Source organism: Cavia porcellus, unplaced genomic scaffold, assembly GCF_034190915.1.
Source record: "Cavia porcellus strain 051 isolate PalLab524CR breed Dunkin Hartley unplaced genomic scaffold, mCavPor4.1 scaffold_13, whole genome shotgun sequence".
NCBI classification, from domain to species: Eukaryota; Metazoa; Chordata; class Mammalia; order Rodentia; family Caviidae; genus Cavia; species Cavia porcellus.
This window is the reverse complement of record NW_026947496.1, coordinates 22126592-22154433: the sequence shown is the minus strand read 5'-3', so window position 1 is coordinate 22154433 and position 27842 is coordinate 22126592. Positions and strand designations below refer to the sequence as shown.

Here is a 27842-nt window from a genome sequence, read left to right as displayed (position 1 = left end):
GACATAACGGGGTAAGCTATTTGAAGATACACAACGAAAAGCAGTACTGCCAGAAAAAAAAACAAAAATAGCATAAAGCCCAAAAGCATGAATCAACTTGGACTTACAGAAGTACAGAAAGGTTTTGTGTGGCTGAAACAGCTAATCTTGTCAGGGAGATAGCAGAAAGGCTGTCAGCAGCTGAATCATACACGAATTCATATATGCTATAAAGATTTTGGATTTTATTGCAAATATGATGGGAACCAATAGGGGCTTTAAGTAAGACAGTACCCAATTTAGTAATTTTTCTTTAAAACATTGCCTGCTTTGGTTCTTGTGTGACTATTGGGAGGTGAGGTGGGAATAGCAATGAGAAAGAAAATCAATAACAGGGTATACTGTACCCTAAGCAAAGAGCAAAGAAGAGTGCGTAAGATTTCAGCGGAATCATCAGAGAAGGAGACAGTATAAAATTTGAGAGTATCTATCACAGGAGATACTTGTCTTGGACAGAGGTACAAAAGAAAAAAAGGATCCAAAGAAAATATGTAATTTTTGCCCAGAAACCTTAAGCCAGTTTGGGCAAATGTAACGGGACCTATTTCCACCCAGAGCTTGAGGAGTTGGGAGAAAATAAGGGAGTATTAGAAAGAGGGGGAAAATTTGTTCAGTTTTTGAAATGTAGACCTTAAATGCTCCCTAACGAGACAGAGACGGAGACAGACTCTGACAGACCAAGACGGAAACGGAGATTTCTCCTGCGTTTACAGCCCTCAGTTCTGGCGTGGCTCCGTCGCGATGCGAACCTTGCCCGCGGCGTGTCTTCCTCTTCACGGAGCACCTCACAAGTCCTCCCGCAGACGCTCCCCGGGTCCCCCGTGAAGCCGCTCATTTCTTAAATACCCCGCCTCCCCAGGGAACGGCGGCCCACGGCGACTTCAGGGGATTCCTGAACTTCCTCACCACGTCGCCGCGCTCTACGGCCCCGGGCCGCGCGGCATCTTTTCCGGAAACGACCCGCGCAGACAATAAACACGCAGGCCTCCCTGGGCCCTGCCGCTAGGCGCTCCCCGCCCCGCCGCCCTTTGGCGCGCTTCGCTCTCCTTTCGGCACCCCAGCTGCGCCGCGCCGGCGCGCGAAACCCAACGCGCACCCCTCCGCCGGCGGTCGGGAGACCCCCGTGGCCCCGCCCAGGCCCCGCCCCCGCCCCGCGCCCGCCAACTCCCAGCTCGCAGTCCTGATTGGCCGCCGCATTCCCGCTCTCCTTCCCGAACCGCCATTTTGAAAAATCTTGTTGATTCCGCGGAGCAGAGCGCGCGGTGCGAGCGTCACGCCAGACAGCGGCCCGCGCACCTTCTTCCCGGCGTCGGCCTGAGCTGCCTCCCGCGATCCCCTCGAGCTCTCGAGCCAAGCTCGTGGCGGCCGGGACCCGTGGTGAGAGCTGCGTGCGCGGGCACGCCAAGGCTGGGCTGCCCGGTGCGGCCGACAGGAGATGGACGCAGCCATTTGGACAGTGGCCTGTCGCGGGGGAGGGGACGCGGGCGGCCGGAGGCTCCGGGCGGGCGGGAGGCGGCGCAGGCCGGGCGGCGGGCGGGAAGGGCGGCGCGGTTTGCAGCCTCGGGCATCGCTGGACGCCGGGCAGGAGCCGCTCCCGGGCACCATCCGGCTGCGGGAGGAAGCAACTTTGAGGTTGGGACCCCGCGCTTCTCTCCCCGGGTCGGGGAGGGGAGATGACGGCGGCCGCCCCGTCCTGCACGCAGGTCCCCAGCATGTCCTCCTCGGCCCCCGCCGCGGAGGGAGAGGGAACCCCAGCCCAGCCTGCGTCTGAGAAGGAGCCCGAAATGCCCGATCCGCGAGAGGAAAGTGAAGAGGAGGAGGACGACGAGGACGAGGACGAAGAGGAAGAAAAAGGTGGGGAGGAAGTCGCATCCCTAAGGCGATGAGTATTTTTCAGACCTAAGTTGTTTTTTGCTTTTGCGGGGTTTCCAATAAGGAAGCAGCTTTGCTTTTGGCGCCTACAGTCGTTAAATCGGAGTGATTGTTAGCTAAAACTGTTTATGTTGAACAATGGCAGAGCATCGGCTTTGTGCACTCTGATTTTTTAAGAAAATACTTCTTAACGTTGATACGGTTCGGAAACGCAGCTCACTTCCCGCCTCACAGTATGCGCTTCTAACATTTGATCATTTGACAGGAAGTTTGTAAGTCTCAGATCTGTTTTTTGTTTTCAAGTGGTATGCGTGTATGTGAAGTTTTCAAATTGCTAAGTGAATTTTGAGATTTTGCTGGTTTCATGACGCATTATTTTTGCCTCCTGAAGTTATTGTGAGGTTTCATTTTTATATTTACTGAACTTCCCTAGAGGTCCCTTTCTCTAAGGAGAGTTTCTTTAACGAGAAAAGACCAGAGAAAGCTGTTGCTGAGAAAGTAGTTACAAATGAAAGAAGTGAACTGTGAAGAAAGTTATTCTGAACCCGCAGCTGTCTCGGTTTTGATCTGAGTCTGGCCTGCAGAAGAGAGAGTGGTATTAACTGTTGATGGACTGAAACCATAAACAAGACACTTAGTGCTTTGTGGAGTGGGCCTGTGTAACTTACTAAAGATGTGGGCTCCAGTGGCTTTTTGAGTTACGCCAGCTTCCGAAGATGCTCCAACAATTTATAAATCCGTAATGCCACAACTCCTGGCATTCTTTGATGTTACCGGCCCAGTCCGAGTTTCTTTCATATATGGCTACGATTCAGACGAATTGGGAGGAGTTGGCGTTTTTTTTCCAAACCCAAATTTACATTGTCAGTTTAAATTTAAAATCAGACCGCGGTCAGCTCTCTGTAAATAGTGTCTGTAAATAGGGGCTAAAAAAAAAAAAAAGATTGGGCTAGGCTTTTTACCTGAAGTGGCATGTCACCTAATAAGGAACTATTTATTTCCATATTTGACTAAAGCGTTGCATTTAATTGAAAACTTTAATGTGAATTATTGCTTATATTTGTAATATTGGAACTGAAAAGTGGCTGTGTGTTTCATTTCTAGCCAAGTCATTTTCTTTTTTTTCTTTCCCCCTAATGTTTTAAGTCTTTCAGGGGGCTGGGTTGAGATAACCACAAAATTGTGGATTTTCTTTTTCTTTTTTTGTCTTTTGCCTTTTTATTGGTACCAGGGATCGAACTCACGACTGCCTGCTTGCAGGGCAGGTGCTTATCCACTGAGCTAAATCCCCAGCCCCAAAATTGTGAATTTTCTTGGTCAGCAAAAAATTGCATTATTTATGTAGATATACTGTAAATGACAAAAACACTGATGCTTGGAAGGGCAGTCAGTAGGCAGAGTCCAGATTTTCTTTTAGACTAATTGTGAATTTTGACTTTTAACACCCCACTACCACCACTACCACACACATGGCCCAGTGTTGGGGATCAGATCTAGGCTTGTGCATGCTCTGCAGACACTGAGCTACACCTCCAGCCTTTGTAGTTTGTTTTTTTTTTTTAATCTGTACTGGGGATCCATGACTGCGGGCTTGCAGGGCTTGCAGGGCAGGCGCTTATGCAGCTGAGCTAAATCCCCAGCCTGCCTTTGAAGTTTAAAAAAAAAAAATTTATGAAAAGTATGTGTTAAGTTTTGTAGTTGTGTGATTGATTGCACGCGTTTTTTTAAAAATTCTCTTCTCATTTGAGGTGTTTGTGGATCAATTAGCATTCTGAAAGTTCTTGTTCTATCATAGCTCTGGATATTTAATTGGAAGCAAGGCAGGAAAATTAATTTTGACAACTAAAGGGTCAGATTAGCCATGATTTGGGAGGAAGAGGAGAGAAAAAAACTAATGGAAGGATGATTCCTAGTTTTTGTTTTGTTTTGGTATTTTGTCTGACATCTGAGTGAAAGGTATCAGTGTTTACTTTTTCTTTCTGTTTTTTTGAGACAAGGTCTCACTGTGTAGTTCAGACTGGCCTCAAACTTGCAGCAGTCTTCTACCTTAGCCTCTCTTAAGTGTTGGTATTACAGGCATGTCCACCACACCCAGCTAGTAGTATTAGTGTTTTCTTAAAAAAAATTTTTACAGTAGTCATCAAGTTTGGAGACGATTATAACTTCTGTTTGGATGTGTTGCGTGTCGTGTAGGTACCTATAGGATGTAAAATGGAACAGTGTCAGATGTGTATTAGTTAATCTGAGTCTTAGAAAAATGCTCTGGCCCAATTATTTATGAGTGATACTCAGAAGCAAGTGAATAGTTTGTCACTGTGGAAAGATGTTGACTGATTGTATGTATTGCTCTACAGTGCTTGTTCTTCATTGTGTGTAACAGTGTTAGTATGTACCTGCTAGCACCCCTTTCTCCTGACTCATTCTGTGCGAAGTCTTACATCCCTAAATCTTACCTGTCTTTCAGAGCTGTCGCCATTGTTTTGTTCCCTTTTTCCTAATTGTCCTCGGCACACAAGATTTTACTTGTATTTTAAGGTGTTTTGTCATCTAAGTTAAAGTCTAAAATCTGTGTCTCATTTTCCTATGAAAGATGATCATTTCAAGAAATATTCAGTGTCTTGGTCATCTGTTTATTCCTGCTATCCAGTGCAGTTTTCAGTAAACTTTCATTCAAATGAATGAAAAACCGGCAACATCATGTTATTGTAGTTTATTTTATTTCAGTCAGTAGAATTGTTTGTTTTGAGACAAAGTCTCACTGTAATTCAGGCTGGCCTTGAACTCATGTTGATCCTCCTGCCTCAGCTTCTCAGGTGCTGGGATTGGCACTTACCATCATGCCTGATAGTAAATGGTTTTAGATACATTAATGTCTTAAACTTTATAAATATGCACTCATTTTCTGGTTCATTTTTTGTTTTAGACAGTTTGAGCTCAACAGAATTTTAACTTTCAGAATGATTTATTTTCATCGTTATGAACTTGTAGGTTTTTTTTAGCTGATAATGGATAAAACACAGTTGGGTACCACTAGTTCTAATAGTCTCCACACAGTAGGAGGTCTAATTTACAACAATGTATATATTTAGGAGGTTGGGAGTATAACTTGTGGTAGAGCACTTGCCTAGCATGCACAAGGCCCTGGGCTGAATTCTCAGCTGAGGGAAGAATGTATTTGTTTGATGAAAAATAGAGAAAAGGAGTTCAAAAGCTACCAAAGAAATGAGATGAGAAAAGTAATTCTCTTCATTCAGTCAGTACCTATTATATATAGGTGTTATCACTCTGTGCCATGTAAACATGTACAAAATAAAACAAACTTAGAGCCTGAATTATTCACAAATAAAATACTGGGATTTTAACAGCAATAATTATAGTTAGACAAGTTGAACAGAAGTTTGTTTTCTGTTTGCTTTTAAGTGGGTTCCTGTAAGTTTGCCAGGTAATAAGATGTGCTGCTGACAGCCATGCTCCAGAGCATGTTTGGGGGTTTCTTTCCTATATGTTTGCCTAATAAAGTTAACACATTCTTTAGCTTCTTGTTTAAGAAATATTAAATTGCTTTCTAGAAAAGAGTCTTATCGTGGAAGGCAAGAGGGAAAAGAAGAAAGTAGAGAGGTTGACAATGCAAGTGTCATCCTTACAAAGAGAACCATTTACAATTGCACAAGGTAAAGTGTAATCTATATTTTTTACATTTTATGGTGAAAATGTCCAAATATGAAAAAAATGATACTTAGCAGTATTTGATATGAATAGAGTATTTAGTGCTTGGAAAGTGATAATAAATTTTTGGTATAGTAATTTTATATAATTTTCCCCATCAATGCAGAGATACATAAGTTGTACTATAATTTTTTGTTTTGTTTTATTCTTTTAAAATTATACTATAATTCTCAAAATTAACTTTTAAATGTATACTAAGCAATAGGTATTTAAATGTGATTTTTTTTTTTCCAGGAAAAGGACAGAAACTTTGTGAAATTGAAAGGATACATTTCTTTCTAAGTAAGAAGAAAACAGATGAACTAAGAAATTTACACAAACTGCTTTACAACAGACCAGGCACAGTAAGACTTTTTCTTATACTTCTAGTTTATTTACCTGTTTATGTATTAAACTACTTCACGATAGAACCTTGTTAATGGTTCTATAGAAGACTTTAATGAGCCAGACATAATAGCACAAACCTGTAATCCCAGCTACCAGGAGGCTGAGGTTGAATTAGGAAAGGCTAGCCAGGGAAACTGAAACCGTGGCTCAGTGAGAGAGCTATGGTGGTGTAGCTCAGTGGTACAGAGATTACCCAGCATGTAGAATTGCTAGGGTTCATTCCCCTTTACTGCAAACCCCAAAAAAGATTGAGTTCAATTTCTGAGATGTACAAGTGAGCAAACTAGACTTTTTAAGACTTAACCACAGCTCCCACAGGTAATACTATTATTTGGGACTGTAATGCCCAGGGCTTCCTAGTGCCATTCTTTTTATTTCAAACAGAAATTTCAAATTATTTAATCCAAATTGATGCTTTTTATCTTTAAATGTATTAGAAGATACTTATTTTGGGGATGCACTGGCCATTCAGAAGAAATGATTCAGTGTAATTATATATCATTCTGAGCAAAAACCTGATAAAAGTAAATGATAATAATTGAAGAAACTACTTTGCCTTGGTGAGGGTGTGGATTGTTTCATGTTAGAATGTCTGAAGCATGGTGTAATTTATTTTCATGTGTTTAACCCCACTCAGACCTCCCTGTCCAAATTTCACAAGTCTCAACTAGTAATACTCCTGGTACTGGGACATAAGTTGTGGTAAAAGTTCTTATATGAGAATTCATTCAAATTCATAACCTTTATTTTTATAGGAGTAAGTTTGTATGATTTTTATAATGTTACTATATTACTAACATTTTTCAATTTTGAACAATAAACATTGATTAATTTAATATTGTGACTTGGACACATGAAAACAAGTTGACGTTGAGTTTTCCTTTTGTACATTATTAGATAAATAGTATTAATACGAAAAATATTTTAGGTGTCCTCGTTAAAGAAGAATGTGGGTCAATTCAGTGGCTTTCCATTTGAAAAAGGAAGTGTACAATATAAAAAGAAGGAAGAAATGTTGAAAAAGTAAGTTGTATCTGTAAATACCATGTTTATTTTTTATTTAAAACGAATTACCTGTTCCTTTTCAGTAGATTGCTGTGTTTTGTTTTTTACATTAAATGCCAAGAATGGAATACTTCATGGTATGAACTTGGGATATTCATTAATATCCAACGAATGGTGACTATCAGGATTATTAAGCGCTCTTTAAAGTCCAAAATTCAAAAGGTCTTAAGAGGAGTGTGAAAATCTTTTATCTTCCCATCAGCCCTCTGTTCTTTTTAAAACCATTTAAGCCATTTGAACATCATCAGTTTGATGGAAACAGTTATCTTTCATCATAATGCAAAAAAGTCACAACTCTTAGAGCTTTTATTAAATGCCTATAGTTTGAGTTTAATAAAATGTTCTTCAGGAGTGTGATATCAGAATGGTGAGAAAGTGTAATGTTTTATCACTAGTCAGAAGAATTCTCAGATTCTGAGTTTTTTAGTATTGAAAACTTTTACATATTTTTCTAATGAGTTTATTTAAAGTCTTTTTTTTTTTTTTTTTTTTTTTTTTTTTTTTTGTCTCACTATGTAGTTCAGGCTGGCCTTGAGCTCACTTTGTAGCCCAGGTTAGTCTCGAACTCACAATGATTCTCCTGCCTCAGCCTCCTGAGTGCTGGTATTACAGGAGCAAGCCACCACGCCCAGCTAGTCCATTTATTCTTATACTGCCTTTACAAACCTAATTAGTAAGGGCTGTTTTCCTAATAATCATCTCTGGCTGTTGTCTTTATATTGGAAGGAATGTTTATAAATCCTTGGTTTTTCCCGTTTTCTGTTTTCAGGTTTAGAAATGCCATGTTAAAGAGCATATGTGAAGTTCTTGATTTGGAAAGATCTGGTGTAAATAGTGAACTGGTGAAGAGGATCTTGAATTTTTTAATGCATCCAAAACCATCAGGCAAAGTGAGGATCAACTTTTACTGTTTCAATAACTAATCAGTAACCAATGGTCTTTTCTTTTTTTATGAAATAGTAATTTACCAGCAGTATGCTTGACATTCAGTAATGCGTACATTCATTGAAGTATGCCTTCCACTGATTAAACTGTAACACTTGTGATAGAAATAATATAGAAAGTATGTGAGTATGTTTCCTTATAACAGATATGAGGAGTAAAAAGAATGGCAAGAAAAGTAACTGAATTAATGTCAGATGAGACAAAGCGTTCTGTGACTAAAAGCACAGAACAGTAGAAAGAAACTGAGGATGAATTCTTAGGTGTAATCAAGGACAAGAAAGACAAGATGGGAGTTGCACTGGATGTTGCAACAAAGATGATCCTGCATTGGGTTGCCAGAATCCTCAGCAGAGGCTTAGGAGCTTGGACAGAAAAAACAAATAGTCTGCAAATTTTCCCACTCTACCCAAAATTTAGGTTTACACAGAATTAGGTAATAGCAAATGGTATCAGCAAAAACATGTTAAAGTGTTACTTAGATGACCTTACACTTTCACTTTAAGACTGGACTAGTATTTCTTATTACTTTTTACATTGTAGAAACTGAAATGCAAAGAGATCCTGTAGGCCTAGAAGTTCAGGAGAATGCCATTTGATGATTGGAGGAGAAAACATAAAGAATTAACTCATAAAATAATAACTATGACTTGATTTGCCTGTTCTGGATCCTGATCACTGTTGGCTAGACAAGGGCAGAGAAGGATAAGTCATGGTGCTACTTTAGTTATGCAACTGTAAACCCAAGGAATATGATTTCGATGTCTCAAATTAGCTTAAAGATAAAGTTTTTTTATTTTCTAACAAAGTCATCTATATTTGTGCTGCTTTAGGATTTCACATGGCAAGTTGATTAGGCAATTACTAAGTTGCCTAAGGTATAAAAGATACAGTTATACCTATTTTCTCAGTGCTTTTCAATTTATTGGTTTTAGGACTCTTTTTTTAAAAAAGAAATCAATGAGGATCCCTAGAGTTGGTTTACAGACAGTTTTCTAAAATAACATGTTACCAAAACACATTTTATATGCAAAAAGTATGCTTTCAAAAGAATCAGAAGAGTGGCCTCTTTTTTTCTGTTCTTTTTCATTCTCTTCATCTTTCAAGTTTGGTGTAAGAGCAAAAGCTTGCCAGGCTTGGTCGTGTATGCCTATCATCCCAGTATTTGGAAGGTTAAGGCAGGAGGATCAACGTGAGTTCAAGGCCAGCATATGCTACATAGGGAGTTTAAGGCAGGTCTGAACTACATAGCAAGACCCTGTCTCAAGAAGAAAGAAGCTTGGTTCTCTTCTGCTTTTCAGCCTCTTATAGTGTAGTGTTTTGCTTGAGATGTATGAAGAAAATTCAGCCTCTGAAAGGTATGTAGTTAGAAAAAGGAATATTTTAAGTCCTTTCAGGTGATTATGAATATTCTCTTTTGATGTAACAAGTCATCCACAATTGGTATTTAAAAATAAGTTGTAATGTTTAATGTAGATTTGAAGGCATATTAATAATCTTAAATTTGTTACTTGCATATAGTTATCTTGCATTTACCAGTTGGAAAATAATGTTCCCTGAATTATGCTGGTCTTCTAAAAGTTGCTATGAGCACTGTCAAAAAATCACATTCATTAATTAAACATCAGGAAAATTTTTAGCTACTAGGAAATCAAGTTTATGGTAGTAATAGATGTGGCTTTTCCAAAATTCTGATTTCTGGGCTGGGGATTTAGCTCAGCGGCATAAGCGCCTGCCTTGCAAGCAGGCAGTCGTGAGTTCGATCCCTGGTACCGGAAAAAAAAAAAAAAAACCAGCAACCAAAATTGTGATTTCTAGTTGAAGTTATAAAATTTATTAGTAATACTCTTTATTTTTCTATAAGCAGTAGATTCATCTGCTCACTTTGAGAACATGGCTATGAAATACCTAAAATCTGAAAAGCTAGATTTGTCAGTTTTTGTAAAAATAGTGATCTAGGCCTAGGCTCAGTAGTAGAGTGCTTGTTTAACTTATGTGAGGCCCTGGGTTCAGTTTCTGTTACTGCCCAACAAATAACCATATTCTTTGAAAAAAAGCTGGTTTAGCACAATATGCACAGATGCTTACTAGCGCGCAAACCATTGAATTTTGGTATGTAGCGAGAATACTTAGGTGTTTCCCATTTTGTCATAGGTATTATAAAGATCTGTACTAAGAGGTAATAGTTATTGCTTCAAGAACATTCTTAAGTGAAAGTGTTCCATTTTTGTTACTGCTTATGGAGTTGTGAAGCACACAATGACTATGAGTGTATCTTCTGCCTTTATTAATATGAAAAGGCCTGCAATTTTATCCATCTTTGCTTTTGTACAGTTATCTTTTTTTTTTTTTTTTTTGGTACCGGGGATCAAACTCACAACCTCGTACTTGCAAGGCAGGCTGATGCCGCTGAGCTAAATCCTTGGCCCCTATATACAGTTATCTTTGTCCCCCCCTCCCCCATGTTCTTCAAATGTGATCCTCTCTGATGATTATTCCATACAATGACGTTATACAAGTTCAAGCTGTTTTTTGTGCTAATATGCTTCCATCACTTAAGAAAAATGTTATCCTGGAAACTCATTTATTCATGACTATTTTCTCTCTGTAATTTTAAAAGTTCTAAAGGAATGCAGTGTTCATCATTATTTTACTGCCTTACACTTCTATCTTGCTACTTTTTTTTTTTTTTTTTTTTTTTTTGGTCTTTTTCCTTTTTATTGGTACCAGGGATCGAACTCAGGACTGCCTGCTTACAAGGCAGGCGCTTATGCCGCTGAGCTAAATCCCCAGCCCCCTACACTTCTATCTTGATTTTACTTGTTAATCACATTTTGTTTCCCAAAGGAGATAATACTATTGACATTGGATTCTAATTAATAGATAGAGGGCTCATAGAAGGCTCTAGAGTGTATCTTATTTTGTGGTTTCCACTTGAAATTTTTTTCTTGGAGTTGTATTTTATTTGTTACTTGAACAATATCCTTTCAGTTTTCTTAGATTTATTGAGCTCTCATTCCAGTGTCACTATTAACTAATTCTGCATACAGGTAATAGTCTCACTATTTGTATCTGATTCCTGAGGTTCCATAGTGAGGAATCCCATTTTTCTAGTACTTTTGAGACCTGGAGTTAATATAGTGAACCGTAAGAGTTTGAATAGTGAGACTTACCTTTTCTCTGAACAGTGCTGTCAGAATTGGGTCCTGGCAATAATAGTTGGTAGTGGTAGTAATGACACAGCAAGGATAACTGTGCATTCACGAAGTTTTTTTGTAGAGAATCCTGAGAGGTGACTTTGGTCCACTAATGTTAAATTTTTGGAGCGGCCAAAGTTGGCTTTTCTGGTTTGCCTTTAGAAAGGTCGATTGTTTGGTCAAGTGAGAGACTGTCCTGTGGTTCATTTGTAGATTGCATAAGAACTCTATATTGCACAAAACACTTTCTCTTAAATTTTGTATAGCAGAAAAGTTACTCCCCAAGACTGAATATTTCTGAGAGACCTGTGGTTCTGCTAATTTCAGGAAAAATACTTCCTAACATTACCATAAGCATTTACATAATTGAAAATATAAGTTTATTAAGAATCTCTTATCTTTTTTTTCTTCCTTCCTTTTCTTATTTTTTCTTTCTTTTGATACTGGGGATCAAACTCACCTCCTCATGTTTGCCAGGCAGGCACTTATGCCACTGAGCTAAATCCCCAACCCCAAGTATCTCTTATCCGAAACACTTGTGACCAGAAGTATTTCAGAGTCCTTTTGGGGAGGAGGGGTGTGTGTGTGTGTGTGTGTGTGTGTGTGTGTGTAATTAGATGTCCTAGTCCTTTTGGGAAGGAGGGATGTGTGTGTGTATGTGTGTAATTAGATGTCCTAGTCCTTTTGGGAAGGAGGGATGTGTGTGTGTATGTGTGTAATTAGATGTCCTAGTCCTTTTGGGGAGGAGGGTTGTGTGTGTGTGTGTGTGTGTAATTAGATGTCCTAGTCCTTTTGGGGAGGAGGGGTGTGTGTGTGTGTGTGTGTGTGTGTGTGTGTGTGTGTGTGTGTGTAATTAGATGTCCTAGGGTGGTATTAAAGCCTAAACACAAAACTCATTAGGGTTTCACATGAGCCCTAATGTACAGGTACACATAGACCGAAGGTAATTTTATACAGTATATTTAGTGCCCCTGCAATTTGAGTATAATTTACATCAGGTGAGTCAGGGGTGGAATTTTCTTCTTGTTAACACCATGTCAACATTTAGAGATGTTTGGGTTTGGAACATTTTGTATTTCCTTCATATTGTAGAGTTTACCTTAAAATTTTGCCTATTGTAGAAAATAACAGGCAAAATAAAGTAAATAATAAAATAAAATGACAGCCTCAGAAATAATATTGACTCCTTAGTGTGTATATTTTTAGATGTTTTATGTAAGGCTCCTTTTATTTGAAAATTTAGCAAATAATCCCCTAAGAAAACATTTAAAAATAAATTTGTTGATTAATATCATATTTTTGTCATGTGATATACTCTGCTTTAAAAATGTGTGATTTATTTATTTTTTATTTTTTTTGTGTGTTTTTCCTTTTTATCGGTACCGGGGATCGAGCTCATGACTGACTGCTTGCAAGGCAGGCGCTTATGCCGCTGAGCTAAATCCTCAGCCCCTTTTTTTTTTTTTTTTTTTTTTTTTTTTTGTGTTAAAATGTGTGATTTAATTGAATCTCGGTAATAGCAATGCATCTACTTTGTATTTCTTAATTCCTTTCATAATTAACATAACACTTTGCTTATTCAGAAGCATCACTGAGAATGTGATCTTCTGTTATTGAAAGAAGAGCTCAGAGGTAATATGGTACTTCATTCACAAATTTAGGATTTTTAATCAATAATCAGGTTTGAGTTTCCATATGAGTAGTTGATTCATGGGCCCTCTAAAACAAGAAGCTCCACTGTCAATGAGTTTTAATGCTTATAAAAAAATGAAAACTTGTCTAACTTAAAATACTATCTTGATAAAGTGTATGCAACTGTCTGAGCTTGGCCTCAGACACTTAGGCTTTTCATCCAATATCAAACCTAGAATACATATTTTTGTCAGCATTTACAGAGTTTTTACTAGATATTTAGGACAAAAGTGCGAATTGGTAATATAATTTTAGATTAACCTGACACGTTGTTAAAAACAAATTCTTTATAAAGATGCTGACCTTATAAATATTCTTGAGAGTTGAGAAATGATTAACAGTTGATGGACTTAGACATATATCTTACTAGTGCTACTATAAATTTTTTTTGTGCAGCCATTGCCGAAATCTAAAAAAACTTCTAGCAAAGGCAATAAAAAGGAACGGAACAGTTCTGGAATGGCAAGGAAGGCAAAGCAAACCAAATGTCTTGAAATTCTATCAGATGAATCTAGTAGTGATGAAGATGAAAACAAAAACAAGGAAGAGTCTTCAGATGAAGATAAAGAAAGTGAAGAGGAGGTAAAAATACTTCTTTTCTATGGGGAGTGTTAGGTATTCTTGCTATATAATAAATAGAGCCAGAAAAATTTCTGTGTTTTTAATTGTGAAGACACAGGTAATTAAAAGAACACTTAGTTTTATTGCCAAACCAGAATGTAAGAGTAGGCAGATAGTGAAGTTGATCTGGCCTGGAAGTGAAACACTGTAGGCTTTGAGCTGGACTTGAAGTTCAGAGTTAAAGTGAATGTACGGGAAGTGGGAGAAATGCTCATCCTGGACAGGAACACATTCTTACAGAATTTTTTTCGGAGTATATTATTTTGAATGATTACTTTTTCATGCAAAAACAAGGTTTTAAGGGTCATTTTTTAAAACTATTTACTTAATGAAATTATTATTTGGAGTTTATTTGATCAGTGAGGAATGCCTGCCATTTTCTGTTTGGGACTATTTGTAAAATGTTGAGAATACTTGGCTTCCACTATGTAATAGGGAGAACTGATAAAACAACTAAAAAATTTAACTTTCGTTTTGAACTGCGGTAGATTGGAGAGAATTGGTATGGAGGATCAGTTTCTACTGTTAATGATGGGTTGGTAGACAGTACTTTAATCTTGTTTTGAAGCCTTCAGAGGGTAGAATTTGCTCAGTAAATGATGTAATACTTGATTAACACAGGTTTGACATTTTGGGCTAAATAATTCCTTGTAGGGGCCATCTTCATTCACTAGTTATGACAATCCAAAATGTCATAGTTTATCCCCCCACCTCCATGGGGGCACCATCGACAGTTGAGCACCACAGGAAGATAGAGGGGCTGAAATGTCCTATTTTATAGTTATATGTATTTAGTCTGTATGTTTGTCTTGAGATACTTAATTTTATAACTTTTAATCTCAAATTTTATAAAGATGCCTGTAAAACTAAATATGAGATACTTCATAATTTGAAGAGAGACCTACATATCTAGGAGGGTGCTTCATTAATATATTTTTGCCATGAAAGGAAATGAGTAAGTTGATGACAAAGTTTTTGTGGATTAGACATTGAAAAGAAACTCATAGGGGCTGGGGATTTAGCTCAGTGGTATAAGCACCTGCCTTGCAAGCAGGCAGTCGTGAGTTCGATCCCTGGTACTGATAAAAAAGACAAAAGAAAAGAAACTCATTCATTTGAATTTGTGGCAATTTAAGAGTAATTGTGTCCTGTGTTCAAATTTTATGTCATCTATCATTTGTCACTTAAAGATAGGTAAAGCATGAAAAGTTGTCATAGAATGTATCGCATTTTTTCAAAGACAAAGCATAACCCTTAACAACTGCATTCAAATTCCAGTTCTCAAGTGGATTGTCATTGTATGACTTTGGGCAGTGTTATTTAAACTCTACCTCTGTTTCCCATAGTAAAATGAAGATAATAAGAGTACCACTGTATTAAATCCCTAGGAGCATTTAATACTACCCATGTATTAAATGACTATTTAAAATAGCACAGCGCTTTGGGTGGTACACACCTGTAGTCCCAGCATTCAGGAGGCTGAGGCAGGAAGATTAATGTGAGTACAAGGCCAGCCTGAATCACATGATAAGACCTTGTCTCGAAAAACACAGTGCCAGCCATCTGCTATGTAAATATTACTGTCAAAGGTGGCTTTTTATGGCAAGTTATATTTCTATATCTAATCTTCCTATCCTTGCTAAGGTACAGGTTTCAAGTGAAGATATTATATACTCATTTTCTTACTTTTTCCAGATTGTTGTCCCATGTTCTGAGTTAGTTTTGTCCTGTGATTTATAACCATATTGGTTATTGGATAATGATCACCTGTAGAGCTGTGGCACTAAATCAGTTTAGTGCTATAAAGTAAGGTGTGTTGCTAAAAATTCAGGTCAAATGATAGAAACTCATGGGGTAAAAAAAACATTATAAGGGCTTTTACATGCATTAATTATATAAAATCACAATATAAATGATATCAGTGTTCTTTTAGAGGTATTTTTACTGTGTGGACTTGTTCTGATATGCTTCCTAAAATTTAATTCTAATATAGTTTAGATTGAGGGATATACTACTGCCATCCCCATAAAGTCCCGCTGGTAAGACTAGGCATTCTTATTACTCTAAAAGCCCTTTAAATTTAGGTCTGTCCTCAAAAACTTTATTGAGAAAGAGTATTTTCTATGGCAAGTTTTTTTTCTTTATTCTTCTACTTTACAAAGACTCAATTCACTGTTAGGAATGTTGTAAGTGGAGGTATTTTTGGTAATTATTATGAAAGGACCCCTTTTCTACAAGGCCATAAAAAATTTGCAGGTTAATTGGAAAAGTTACAGTGTTTTTTGGGGTAGCTTTTTTGTTGATTGCTTGAAATTTTACTTTACTAAATATTTGGCATTAGGATGAATTTGTTCTATTTTAAGAGAACAATCTAAGCTATGAAGATTAGTTTTACCTTTACCAGTTTCCTTTGTAAATTGAGAGATTTAGACTACAATTGGTAGTTCAAGCATACCCTGCATTATGTTACTAAAGTGAAAAGTTTTATTTTTTTTCCTTTTTTTTTAAAAGCCAGTCAAATTTAGCAGTGGGGGGGGGTGGTATACCAACTTTAGTGACACTAATGTTAATAAGTTCTGATAACCCACTGCCATCGGACCAGCCTAAAGTGAAAAGTTTTATACAGAAAAATTTCAGTTGTGGTTGTTCTTTGGCAGGTTATATGAGGTTGAATGTTATTGAGTACCTTGCTCGTTTTCATATTTAATTGTGTGGAAGAGTAAGATGCTTAATTCATAAGTAAATTCAGTATTTTTTTAAGTGAAGTTACTGAAATTCTAATAACAGAACTGATAGATTTCTAAAAAGTCTTATTTAAGACTAGATGCTAGAATTGGTATAAAGCCTTTGAGGTTTTCTGTTCCTGTACCTTTGCTTCTGTGATATGTAGTGAGTAGTAGCTCACAACCATTTTGTAATCTTGCTTTTCTAAGAATCAAATTAGAAGGTGCACTTTATGAGAATAACTCAGTTATTCCTCTGTAAGCAAAACTGTTGTGAATTTCGTCATTAGGTTGGACATAGGCTTTTTAGGACAAACGGAAGAATAGTTGGAAACCAGGAAGGAGCTAGTAGATAAAATCTCTTCAAACAGACTACAAATAACTACTTCCCAGATTGGGTTAGTACCTTGAGGAAATGAGATTACACTTTGCTTTTTTTTTTTTTTATGCATTTCACAGTTGTTAACCTGAAGCACAGAAAAATTATTATAGAGAGTATAGAGAAAGGAGAAACAGTGGCTATTGAGGAAAGAACTGAACATTGCAGACTCTTAAAAGCATACTTTTGGTTTTTCAAAGCTTTTCCTAATATATACCTCTTTCTCTCCAATTTTAGTTTTTTAGTGTTTTTAAAGCAGTTTTATCCCAAGAGAAATATAACATAAACTTTGTGGATTTATGCTTTGTATGTGGAATTTGAATGTTCCCATATGTATCAAGTTTTCAGCTGAAACAATTTATAATCTAACTGATGTCCAAAACAAATTCATTTACCTTTCACAATAAGTCCACAGATGGACTGTTCGGGAAAAGTATCCAGGATGTCGGTGCCATCTCTTCCTGACCTACTACTTGGTATATAACTTTTGGTGATGTTTGACTTTTTTGCTTGGAGAAGATGCCTTTTACAAGACATATCCATGTATACGGCTAATGCATGAGAAGCTGTGAGATCCAAGTGTTACCTTTCCTGCCTTCCAGGAAGGAGGTGAATTAAAAATGGGTTGGGAGTAACCTTCTACAAACCAGAGAAACTTTCATTTGAAAATGTTGGCAGTGGTAGAACCAGGCGTGGTGTCACACACTGTAAAATCCCACGTTACAGGAGGCTGACGCAGGAGAATTGCCATGAATTTGAGGCCTGCCTGCATTATAGTTAGCTCAAGGCTACCATGAACTCTATTTAGTAAGACCCTGTCTCAAATATTAAAGTTATGGTAGTCCTTAATTATGTCTTATTAAAAGACTAAAATCTTATTTACCAGAAAATTACAAAACTGCATAAACCATTTAAACCTTTTGTTGGAAGGCAAACTTGAATAATCACTATCCATTTACACATAAACTTGATTTTCATAATCTTTTGTGAAATAAAGCTACATTTGCACATTCTTTACTCTTGGCATTTTGAGTTTTCTCAGCCAAGTTGTTAAAAGAATAGTGTTTTAAGCTAATTTTATTTTGTTCATCTATTCACCCAGTACAACCTTTCTGCTGTGAGGACAGAAATCTGGCTCTGACAGGCGTCTTTTTTGGTGACCCTTCTTCAAGAGCCCAGCTGCCTATAAAAGATAGGTAAGCCATAATCTCCCAAGATTTTTTTTTTTTTTTTTTGCCTTCCTTCAAAAAGTGCTATGTCATTTCTTTGATCCTATAATCATACATGGAAAATATTTTTCCAATTTTTGAAAATTTATATTACTAATCTTTGAAAATTTAAAGTACTACCAAAAATTGATGACAGTAATCAATTTTTATCTGTTCACTTTTAGCATGTCTAAAATAGTTGATAGTCCTGCTTGAATTACTTGCAGCATGTTTAGAAATAGCAAAGAAATAGAAGTAGATCCTCTGAGTTTGAAACTAGCTTTTTAAATTTTTTTCTCCCCAAACTTGTTACCTATTCTTTTCCCAGTGTATTTTATTAAAGAGTCAGTCTTGGCTCCTAGCTGATTATATAACAAGATGATAACTCTCATTGTACTGTCAATATTTTTCTTTTGACAACATGTGTTTTAAAGATAATTACTAATTTAATTACTATTTTTGAATATTAGAGAGACTTAAAACAAGGTGCCAGCACTGGATTTATAAATGTAACCACCCTTTTTGGTTTTTTGAGACAAGGTCTTTGTAGTTCAGGCTGACCTCAGGCTCATGATGATCCTCCTGCCTTAGCCTCTCAAATGAAATGCTGGAATTACAGGTGTTTGCCAGAATGCCCAGTTTGTAAACACTTTTTAATTGTTCTACTTAGTACATTGGCAGAATGCTAAGTTTTGGGGGTGCAGTGGGGAGCAGGGAAGGCAGACACAGTTTATGGTTAGACTTGGGTGCCACAAAAGTAGAGCACTGAGAGATGCAGTTAGAGTAACGGAGTTAAAATCAGAATGTAGCAACCTCACGAGTCTGAACATCGTGTGTCTAGTACAGACTTTGGGGATGGAGTTAGCATTCCACTCTGTGGGAACAAAACACAAAAGATTTATATGACCTAAAGAGAAATTTGACATTTTGATGAGGAAGGAAAATGAATCATGTCCTCTGTACTAGGAGCTATGTCCTGAGGAAGCTCAGGAAGAACTGCTTCAATAAGCATTTACTAGAGCAGACATGAAGGCCAGCTAGGGAGAATCTTCATGTATCATGTACTTTTGTATCGTACATCTTATTATTTCTGATGCTTATTTATCTCTTGCTTTTTGAGAAGTAAAAGATACAGCCTCATTTTTGTATTTGGGGCTAGTACTTTTTTTTTTTTTTTTTTTTTTTTCAGCTTTTTGAGACAGTGTCTTGCTGTATAGTCCACACTGACCTCAAATTCGTAAAGTCTCTTCTCTCAACCTCCAGAATGGTGGGATTCCGAGCATGTACCATCGTGTAATGATCCTTCTAAGTGCTCTGTGAAACTTCGAGAGCTTAGCGATCATAAACTAGTATAATCCCTATTACACTAGGGATTAGATTGGACTTTTATTAAAAGTTTATTAAAAGTTATTAACTTTAAAGTTAATGAGTATAAATCCATTGCTTATTAAAACCTAAGAGGTTTTTAATGTAAACTTTATAAATTGAGGAATTATCCTTTTAAATGTTTTATATTTCTTTTTCTGCATGAGTCTTTGAGTCTTTCAGTAGTTATTTTCCCAACTCACAAGATAATGCTTTAAAGCAGTGTTATATAAGTTCTTTTCCCTTTTACTCACTTTCACAACTTCTGGGCTCAGTACAAGTAAACTTTACTTATTCATCTGTAGCATACAGATGAACAAGAAATATTTAAATGGGGGCTGGGGATTTAGCTCAGCGGCATAAGCGCTTTCCTTGCAAGTGTGCAGTCATGAGTTCGATCCCTGGTACTGATAAAAACAAAAAAGACCCCCCAAAAAAAAGAAAGAAAGAAAGATTTAAATGGCTACTATAAACTACCCTTCTAGTAGGTTCAGAACTGATAGAACTAATAAAAGGTAATAGGTGTCTGCTCTCCTAGCAATAATCACATCTGCTGTTAAGCTTGCAGTATGATTAATAACTAGTTTTATGTACATGCCTATATCTGTATCTATACATGTCTATTTATTTGCTTTGTTGCCTTATGTGTATTAACTTTTTTATCCTTGCTTCACCTCCATAGTTGTAGCCAAAGTTAACTGATCCTACCATACCTAAAAGGCATCGTTTTCATGTATACGGAAAGGCCCACGGCATGTTACAGAGATAAAGCTGATCAGATATGTTACAGTGAGCAAAGTGGTGCTATTAAGTACATTCACATTTATAGATGAGTAAAAAAGCATAGAAAAGGGTAACTTACTTACGTGAGGATGCAAAATTAGTGGTAGAGTCAGGATTTTAACCAGGTATCACTGTTAAGTCCACATCGTTACTCTTTACCATACCTTCCACAAAATAGGGATTTAATGAATAGCAGGCCAAGTTCTGTGAAAGTGTGGAGCAGTCAGACTGATGGCATAGTGAGAGCTAGAAGCAGTCTCCCTTCCCAGGCCTTTGAGGAATAACTTAGTTTCTTGTACCTACATGTTTTCTGTGTATTAAGAGGATCAACGGACTTTATGAACTTTTTAGTATTCCTACTCAGAGCCTAATTTGGTCTGTGTGAATGAGATGGACATCTAATAAAGTTACAACTAAGTTTAAGTTAGTCATCGAGAACTGAGATAAACCAGTGATGCCTTTTCTGTAGCCCTGTCTGGAACATCTCAGAATTATCAAATAGGTAAAAAAAACACCTGCTGAATTCAAACATCCACAGTAAAGCTGCCCATTGCCACCTCAAATGTATTTTGTAGTAGCATGTAGACTGGTTAGCTAGTTCCAGGCAACAGTACAATTATCAAGACAGTGCAGTGGTACTAACCTTATCTAGATATAGGATTTTAGCAAATTAATCAAATACACCTAGAAAAATGACAAGATCACTTAACTTTTAGAACAAATTGGACTGTGTATTCCAATACAGTGTTTATCGTAGGGCATTTGTATAGAATGCTTTGGCTTTGGAAGTATTAAGGGAAGAATTATACTTGCTACTTTTAAGACTTAGTTCATGAATTATAACTTTGTCATTTTGATCTGTCCACATCTGTGCAGTTTGAGTTTAATAGTTCTGAGCTAGTGTTTGCCAAAATAAACTCACGAGCTTAGCTTCCCCATATATTCAAAACTGCTTCGAGAGCATCTCCTGAGTACCAGGACTTTTAGGACTTAATGGGGGATACATTGAGGAACACGAGGTGGGGAAAACCTGTCTTCATGGAATTTAGATTGCAGTTGAGGGGGAAAGATACAAATATAGATAAGAGTATCTATATTTTAGGAATTTTTTTCCCCTAAGATTAAATGAAATAGTACATTCAAAGCTTTATAGCCATATAACAACAAATTTGGCATGTTTTATTTTTGTAATTATGTGTTAAGTGTATTAGTCATTTCTCACAAGTTGATAATTAGCAATGTTTAATTTATGATAATGTAATGTTGGTTTTCTCCAGTCAAAAGACATCAGGGAGAAGAATGGTTGCAGTGAACCTCATCAGTGTGTGTACCTTGTTTTCCTTTCCAGCAGCCACCAAAAAAGACATCTAAAAAAGAAAAAACTAAACAGAAAGCTACTTCTAAAAATAAAAAGTCTGTAAAAAGTGCTAATGTTAAGAAGGCAGATAGCAGTACCACAAAGAAGAATCAGAACAGTTCAAAAAAAGGTGCGTAAAAAATTACATTATCAGCAGATTTTTATATAATGGGTAGTAATTAAATGCTGCAAAAAACATTGGGGAAAAGGTAGCATGCCAGTTTTAAGAGTTTTTTAAAACTGACATGAAAAGGCTGGGCACAGTAGCACTTGGGAGGCAGAGGCAGGAGGATCGTTAGGAGTTCTAGACCAGCCTGGGCTACAAAATGAGCTCAAGGCCAGCCTGAACTACGTAGTGAAACCCTGTCTAAAAAGACAAAAAAAAAAAAAAAAAAAGAAGAAGAAGAAGAAGAAAAACTACACAAAATATTAAGTGCATATTTATCAATTGCAATTAAACTACAATTCTAAAATCTTTTAGAAAGTGAATCCGAGGATAGTTCAGATGATGAACCTTTAATTAAAAAACTGAAGAAACCACCTACCGATGAAGAGTTGAAAGAAACAGTAAAGAAATTATTGGCCAATGCTAATCTGGAGGAAGTCACAATGAAGCAGATTTGCAAAGAGGTAACTAGATAAAGTTTAGATCATTGTGTTTTAACTTGGATACTTTTCACCTGTTTCTGAATTTGAAGCTTCATGTTTTTTGTGTATTCATCACTGAGCAAGTGTTTATTAGATTACCATATATCAGGTAGTCTTGACAAGTACTGGGGTACCTACATAGTCATAACATAGTCTGAAGTCTGTCCTAGATGGAGGTATTTTGTAAAATCTCATGGAATTCCTTATTCGTGTTAGTATGCTAAATGAATTATTTTAGGTTGTTGTTTGTTTTTTTTTTTTACTGGGAATCAAGCTCCAGACCTGGCACTTTTGCCGCTGACCTATATCCTTGGCCTAGATTAAGTTCTTAATTCAAATTTCTATGAAGTTCTTCTAAAACTTCTCAGGAAATTACAGGCTCTGGTCTTGAGTATGATTTCATAGGTATTCCATACTCTAGATCTAAATTCAGAGATTTAAATATTTAGTTTCTTATGACAGAATAAAATTTTAAGTTTTGAAGTGTACTAACAGTAAAATATTCCACTTTTTAAGATGATAGATTGTTTATTGATTGAGCTGCTGCTGTATATCAGGGACATGACTAGGTGTTAGAGATTGTGCAGAGAAACTATTAGTTGACTTGCACCAGGGCTTCTGGTCCAGTGTCAAGAAAGGGCCAAATACTCCAATTAGGGCCCTGTTAGTGCAGCATGGAAGGAGCTGCAGCACCACAGAATGTACCTACTTGAGAGACTCGGAGGAGTCTAGAGAAGCTGTCAGAAGAGTTCTTCATAGTCAGTGGAACATCCCCTTTTCCATACAGCTAAGGAACAGTGACACTCACTGAAATACTGACAGTTTAAGTTACATAAACTAGGAATCTTTATAGAAGAGAACATTAGTTTTGTGGAACTGAGATTGGTGTTCTTATTGAAATTAATGGGGCTAGGAGGCTGTGAGATAATGGCAGAGGTAATTTTAAAGTTGTCGAAATATCAAGAAGGATCAGGCAAAGGGTCACACAATAGTCAGAAACACAGTTTATTTCAATTTAAGCAACAGGGTTGGGCTGGAGGTGCAGACCTACTGGCCTTGCACATGTGAGGGCCTCCCTTGGGTTGATCCATAGTATCATTGGGGGAAAAAGAAGGCAAGTGTGCCATAATCCACGTCATAAATAGGAGAACCGGATGAAATGTTGCTTTATTGTGATTGTGACAGTGGAGTTTGGGTGAAATAAATGATAATAGAGAATACAACATTATTTAAATAGAGGAAAACCTGAGTTTTATGTTGGACATTTTAAAATAAGCAAGTCAAGTTTTTCTATAATACAGCCACACAATGTGTGAACATTGTGATTCTCCAATTTAGAAAAAAGAGGTTAAGCCCCAGAATATTGCTGGAATTAAACCAGGAATACAGATAAGGTGACTTAGACTGGCAGATAAAGCATGAAGGTACACACAAAAACAATCCTGAAGACTACGGATGTAAGAGGTGAGAAGAAATTTCTACAAATACAAGAAATGATAGAAGCAAGGCCAGAGGGAGTGGTGCTATGAAAGCCAAGAGGAGATGGTCTCAAAAAGAGCACCAGCAGGCAACAGATACAGAAAAGAAACGCTCAGAAAAAACAGGTGACACTTAAAATTCTCAGCTTTGTGTACTAACACAAATTACATTAAACATTTTTTTAAAAGACTACAATAAAAATCGAAATGTATTGCTAAGAGGAATGTAGGGGGACAGATAGTCATACTTCAAGTCATAAAGTAGGATCTTTAAACATACCCTTTGAATTTGCAGTTCCATTTCTTGGTCACTATCCTATAGACATAGCCACGGGTATAAATGATATATATTTAGCATGTCTAATACTGAAAAATAAAATATAATCTTAAGTGGCCATTAGTAGGGAAATGTTTTACTGTGGTAGATCTAATTTTTTGGAATACTATACTTTGTACCAGTTTAAAAAGAACATGGGAAAACATTCCTGGTACTATTTTCTAAAACAGAAGATTGTAGAAAGAAACCATTGCCACTTACCCATATATTTGTGGCCTTTTTTTTTTTTTTTTTTTTTTTGGCGGTATTAGGGATTGAACTCACGACCTTGCGCTTGCCAGGCTCGCGCTTATGCCACTGAGCTAAATCCCCACCCCAGCTTCATTTTTTTCAAGGTGTGGAAGATACAGCAAACTGATCACTGATCTCTGAGGGAGAGGGATAGGAACAGAGTAAAGAAGGGGGTTAGTTTTTACCATTTAAAGGATTTCTGCAAATATATCTAATGTTTTTAAAGGGGTGTAAGTAATCAGGAAGTGACTATGTAACAGTGCTGAAGGGTGACAAAAACCAATTTTCTCAAATGGGGAAATTAGTGAATAATGAACATAAAATCAATTAAACCTTGTTTTAAGCAATATGAGTTTGATGAGAAAATATTTTTAAAAGGGCCAGGAGAGTGCACATGTGTTATACCAAAGATCAAGTAGTAGGAAAGGACCTACAGGGGACTTGAGGGATGGGTCTTCATAAACTGTTGATGAATGCAGGCCGAATTGGGGGAAAGCGGTATGGCCGAAAGGTAATGACTTGGGTGAAGCAGGACTGTGGGGCACTTAAATGTGGAGCTGAACCTGTCGCTGACCAGAGTAAAAGGAGAATGTGACCAAGGACTAGGGGTTGCTGGGAGACTTTGAAGTCCATCAATTTAAAAATGGGACCAGTCTCCAAAGCCTTTCAAAGTTAAAATTTTCCCATAGCAACCTATGGCCTATAGAAGTGGTAGTAAACCTACTGCATACAATTACTGTGTTTTTCTTTTAAGACAAAAGAATGTTTATGTTGTTAGTTACATTTATTTGTAGTCATCCACTTTGTGATACTTTAAGTGGATTTTGAGTTGCATCTTGGCAGTTGGTTTCTAAAAGATTCAGCATCACAGGCCTCTGGCTTACTGAAGGAAAAGTTAGTATTTAGACCAATTCACAGCTAGGGTTTTACAGGGGAAAGAACAAGGGGAAAACCACCAGAGTAATTTAAATGAGGGGCCCTCTCTTTGTGAGGGTGGCTGGGTCAAATCCATCCTACCACCTGGTTTTGTGAGTCAAGTTTTACTACTACATTACGGCCACACCTATTCATTTAAGCTCGTTTATAGCAGCTCCTACACTACAACAGCATAGTAGAGTAGTTTTAACAGAAACCATGATTGGGCAAAACTCCCAACTATTTACAAGTTGCTGACCCTGAAATACAATAGGATTTAGGCCAGTAAGATGTTTACAGGTATGTGCATATACATTGTGAAAGTTTACAGCTCATGCTACAGTGGGAATGAGAAAATTACAAAGTTGACAAAAGAGAGGGAACTTGTAGAGTAAAATTTTTAAGAATAAGGACTGCAGAGATCACTTACTGACTGATTTACTGACAAAAAGATAGAATAATGTAGAATAGAGGCCAGAATTCAAATTGTGGGATCATATGTAGAATGTTTGATGATTCAAAGAAAGTAAGTGGATATCTGTAAAAGATACTTCATAGATAACCTGTTGATACAGAGAATTTAGGCCACCTAATTGTGATCAGTAGATGCTTTCCTCACCCATATTTATTCCAATTCATATTCCCAGTTTGTAAAGCACTGAGACATTTCATGTTAGCTGATTCTCTTCGTATATGGCATTAAAGTTGCATGTTTGCAATACAGTTCTAGATGGTTTGTATACAGCATAAATTGCCTTTTTCAGATACAATATTATTGGATTTTAAAATCTGTTCACCCTTTTCATTATAGGTATATGAAAATTATCCTGCTTATGATTTAACTGAGAGAAAAGACTTCATAAAAACAACTGTAAAAGAGGTAACTTTCAGTCTTTCCCTGATTTGATCATTTTGGACACAGAAGAGTACAGAAATTATAAATATCAAACATTGCATATTTTTCAAAATATTTAAATCTGTCACATTTGATCCTTAAATTTCTTCAAAATGGATGGGGAGGCATGAATAGTTTGAATAGTTAATGACAGAATCTGAACTCAGTCTGTGATTTGAACCGTCACATATATGAGAACAAGTTCTAGCCGCCAGCCCGAAGCTAGAGAAGATTCATATTAGTAGCTAATTTTATATGGCTCCAATGACTGCTCAGGGTTACAGTCATAAAACTGATGTGAAAAGTGGAATATAATTGATGACCTATATATGCTTAATTATCTGTTGGGAATGGTAAAAATGTTTGTTTCATTACAGCTGATTTCTTGAGATAGAAGACAAAGATGACTTGGTCCCACACATTGGAAGATCTGATATATACATTATACCAGCAAAGAGAATGTATTTCCTTTTCTAAATCCTTGTGTTGGTAGAATTTACTAACCTTTTTATCTTGGGTGTTAATGTAAATTTATGAGTTTGTCATTTTAAATTGCATTTCTATGCTGTTTTTAGTTTAAAATGTTGCATGGCAGTAATTGTTACTTTTATAGCTGTATTTTGTACATTTTGAATTTCTCTATATAGGGCCATAGATTCCTGAATCGTGGGTTTTAGTGTACTTAATATTAGCTTGCTTAAGGCATACTTTTAATCAAGTAGGACAAAAACTATTGTAAGTGGCATTTATACATGCGGAGATTATTGCAGTATTTAGTATGAAATATTTTGAATACACAACTCTTCTGTCAGTGAACTCAGTGGCACTGTGTTCATTATACTAAATTACACAAACTGTCTGGATAACTAAGAACTACTTCTGCATGAGTATATATGCCAAATTGTCAGCATGACAGAAGTAACAGATGTTATTTTTGTATTTTTAAAAAACAATTTGTTGTATATAAAGTTTTTTTTAAATTTCTTTTGTGCAGATCAATTTTTAAACTCATGTAGGTAGATACTTTACACTTGTAAACTATGAAATGTCAGTGTTAGCCAGAAAGTGTGACAAAGGGAGCATTGGAAGTTGAAATTCATTGACATTGCAGGAACTGTGTAGTTCTGCTTTGCTTTGAAAGTGTCATCACTTTAATAGTTTTAGTATTAACTGCAAAAGCATAGATAATGTTTTGTATTAAGGCAGACCAAAATCAACACATCAAAGCTTCACAAACTCTGGGAAAGAGTTAAAAGAATAAGTACATTTGGCCTACATTAAGTGACATTTTTATTAACTACTTTTGACCATATAAATTGTTGATGTTAACAGGAAACCTGACCACCTTCATAATTATGATAAAAGTACTACGTATAATGCCAGAAGAGAACGTGTAGGCAGCAGCAGATATCTGTAACAAACTATTTCTCAAAAGTGGTAATATACTGTACTTATTTTTAGCATTACAGAAATTTAATGTGTTTGTTGGGTATTACATTTTGGCCAATCAAGATTCTACATGATCAATATATGGACCACTCCTGAATTTAAAAGACTGAACTGTCTTTTTAAGTTGACTGTCTTAGTTTACTAAATAAACTTTCTCCAAATTTTAAAATGAAACATGCTGCTTATGACAAAATTAGGTATTTGAAGTACCAATTAAGTGTTTTAGTCTTTGCACCATAGAATAGAAATATGTAAAAATGATATATGTTCAATGTTAATAGGTATTTTCATAGATTAGACTTGTTTCTGGACAAAGTTAGAACATCAAGGAAAGGTACACTGACCACAAATGAATGAGATAAGCAACTAAGACCTAAAAATTGGCCTTTGATTTTAAATATTTAATTTGTTCCTGTAAACCTTGTCAATAAAAAAAAAAAATCATTGGTGTTTTAAGTCTCTTGCATTAGATGTTTGAACTCATTCTAGGTTTAAGTATCATTTAACCCCAAGAGTTAGGATTTTTAAATGGA

The 27842-nt window shown here is 36.6% G+C and overlaps 1 protein-coding gene across 3 annotated transcripts; it reads left to right on the top strand.

Moving 5' to 3' along the window:
* The first annotated feature begins 1281 nt into the window (after positions 1–1281).
* On the top strand, positions 1282–27765 carry Dek (DEK proto-oncogene). Of its 3 annotated transcripts, none has more exons than XM_013151387.3 (11): positions 1282–1416; positions 1743–1893; positions 5481–5582; positions 5872–5981; positions 6953–7047; positions 7859–7979; positions 13317–13502; positions 21351–21486; positions 21838–21986; positions 25777–25845; positions 26238–27765. In XM_013151387.3, the coding sequence occupies exons 2-11, from the start codon at positions 1752–1754 to the stop codon at positions 26247–26249; spliced, it is 1122 nt and encodes a 373-aa protein (XP_013006841.1). In that variant the 5' UTR covers positions 1282–1416; positions 1743–1751; the 3' UTR covers positions 26250–27765.
* Positions 27766–27842: the final 77 nt, after the last annotated feature.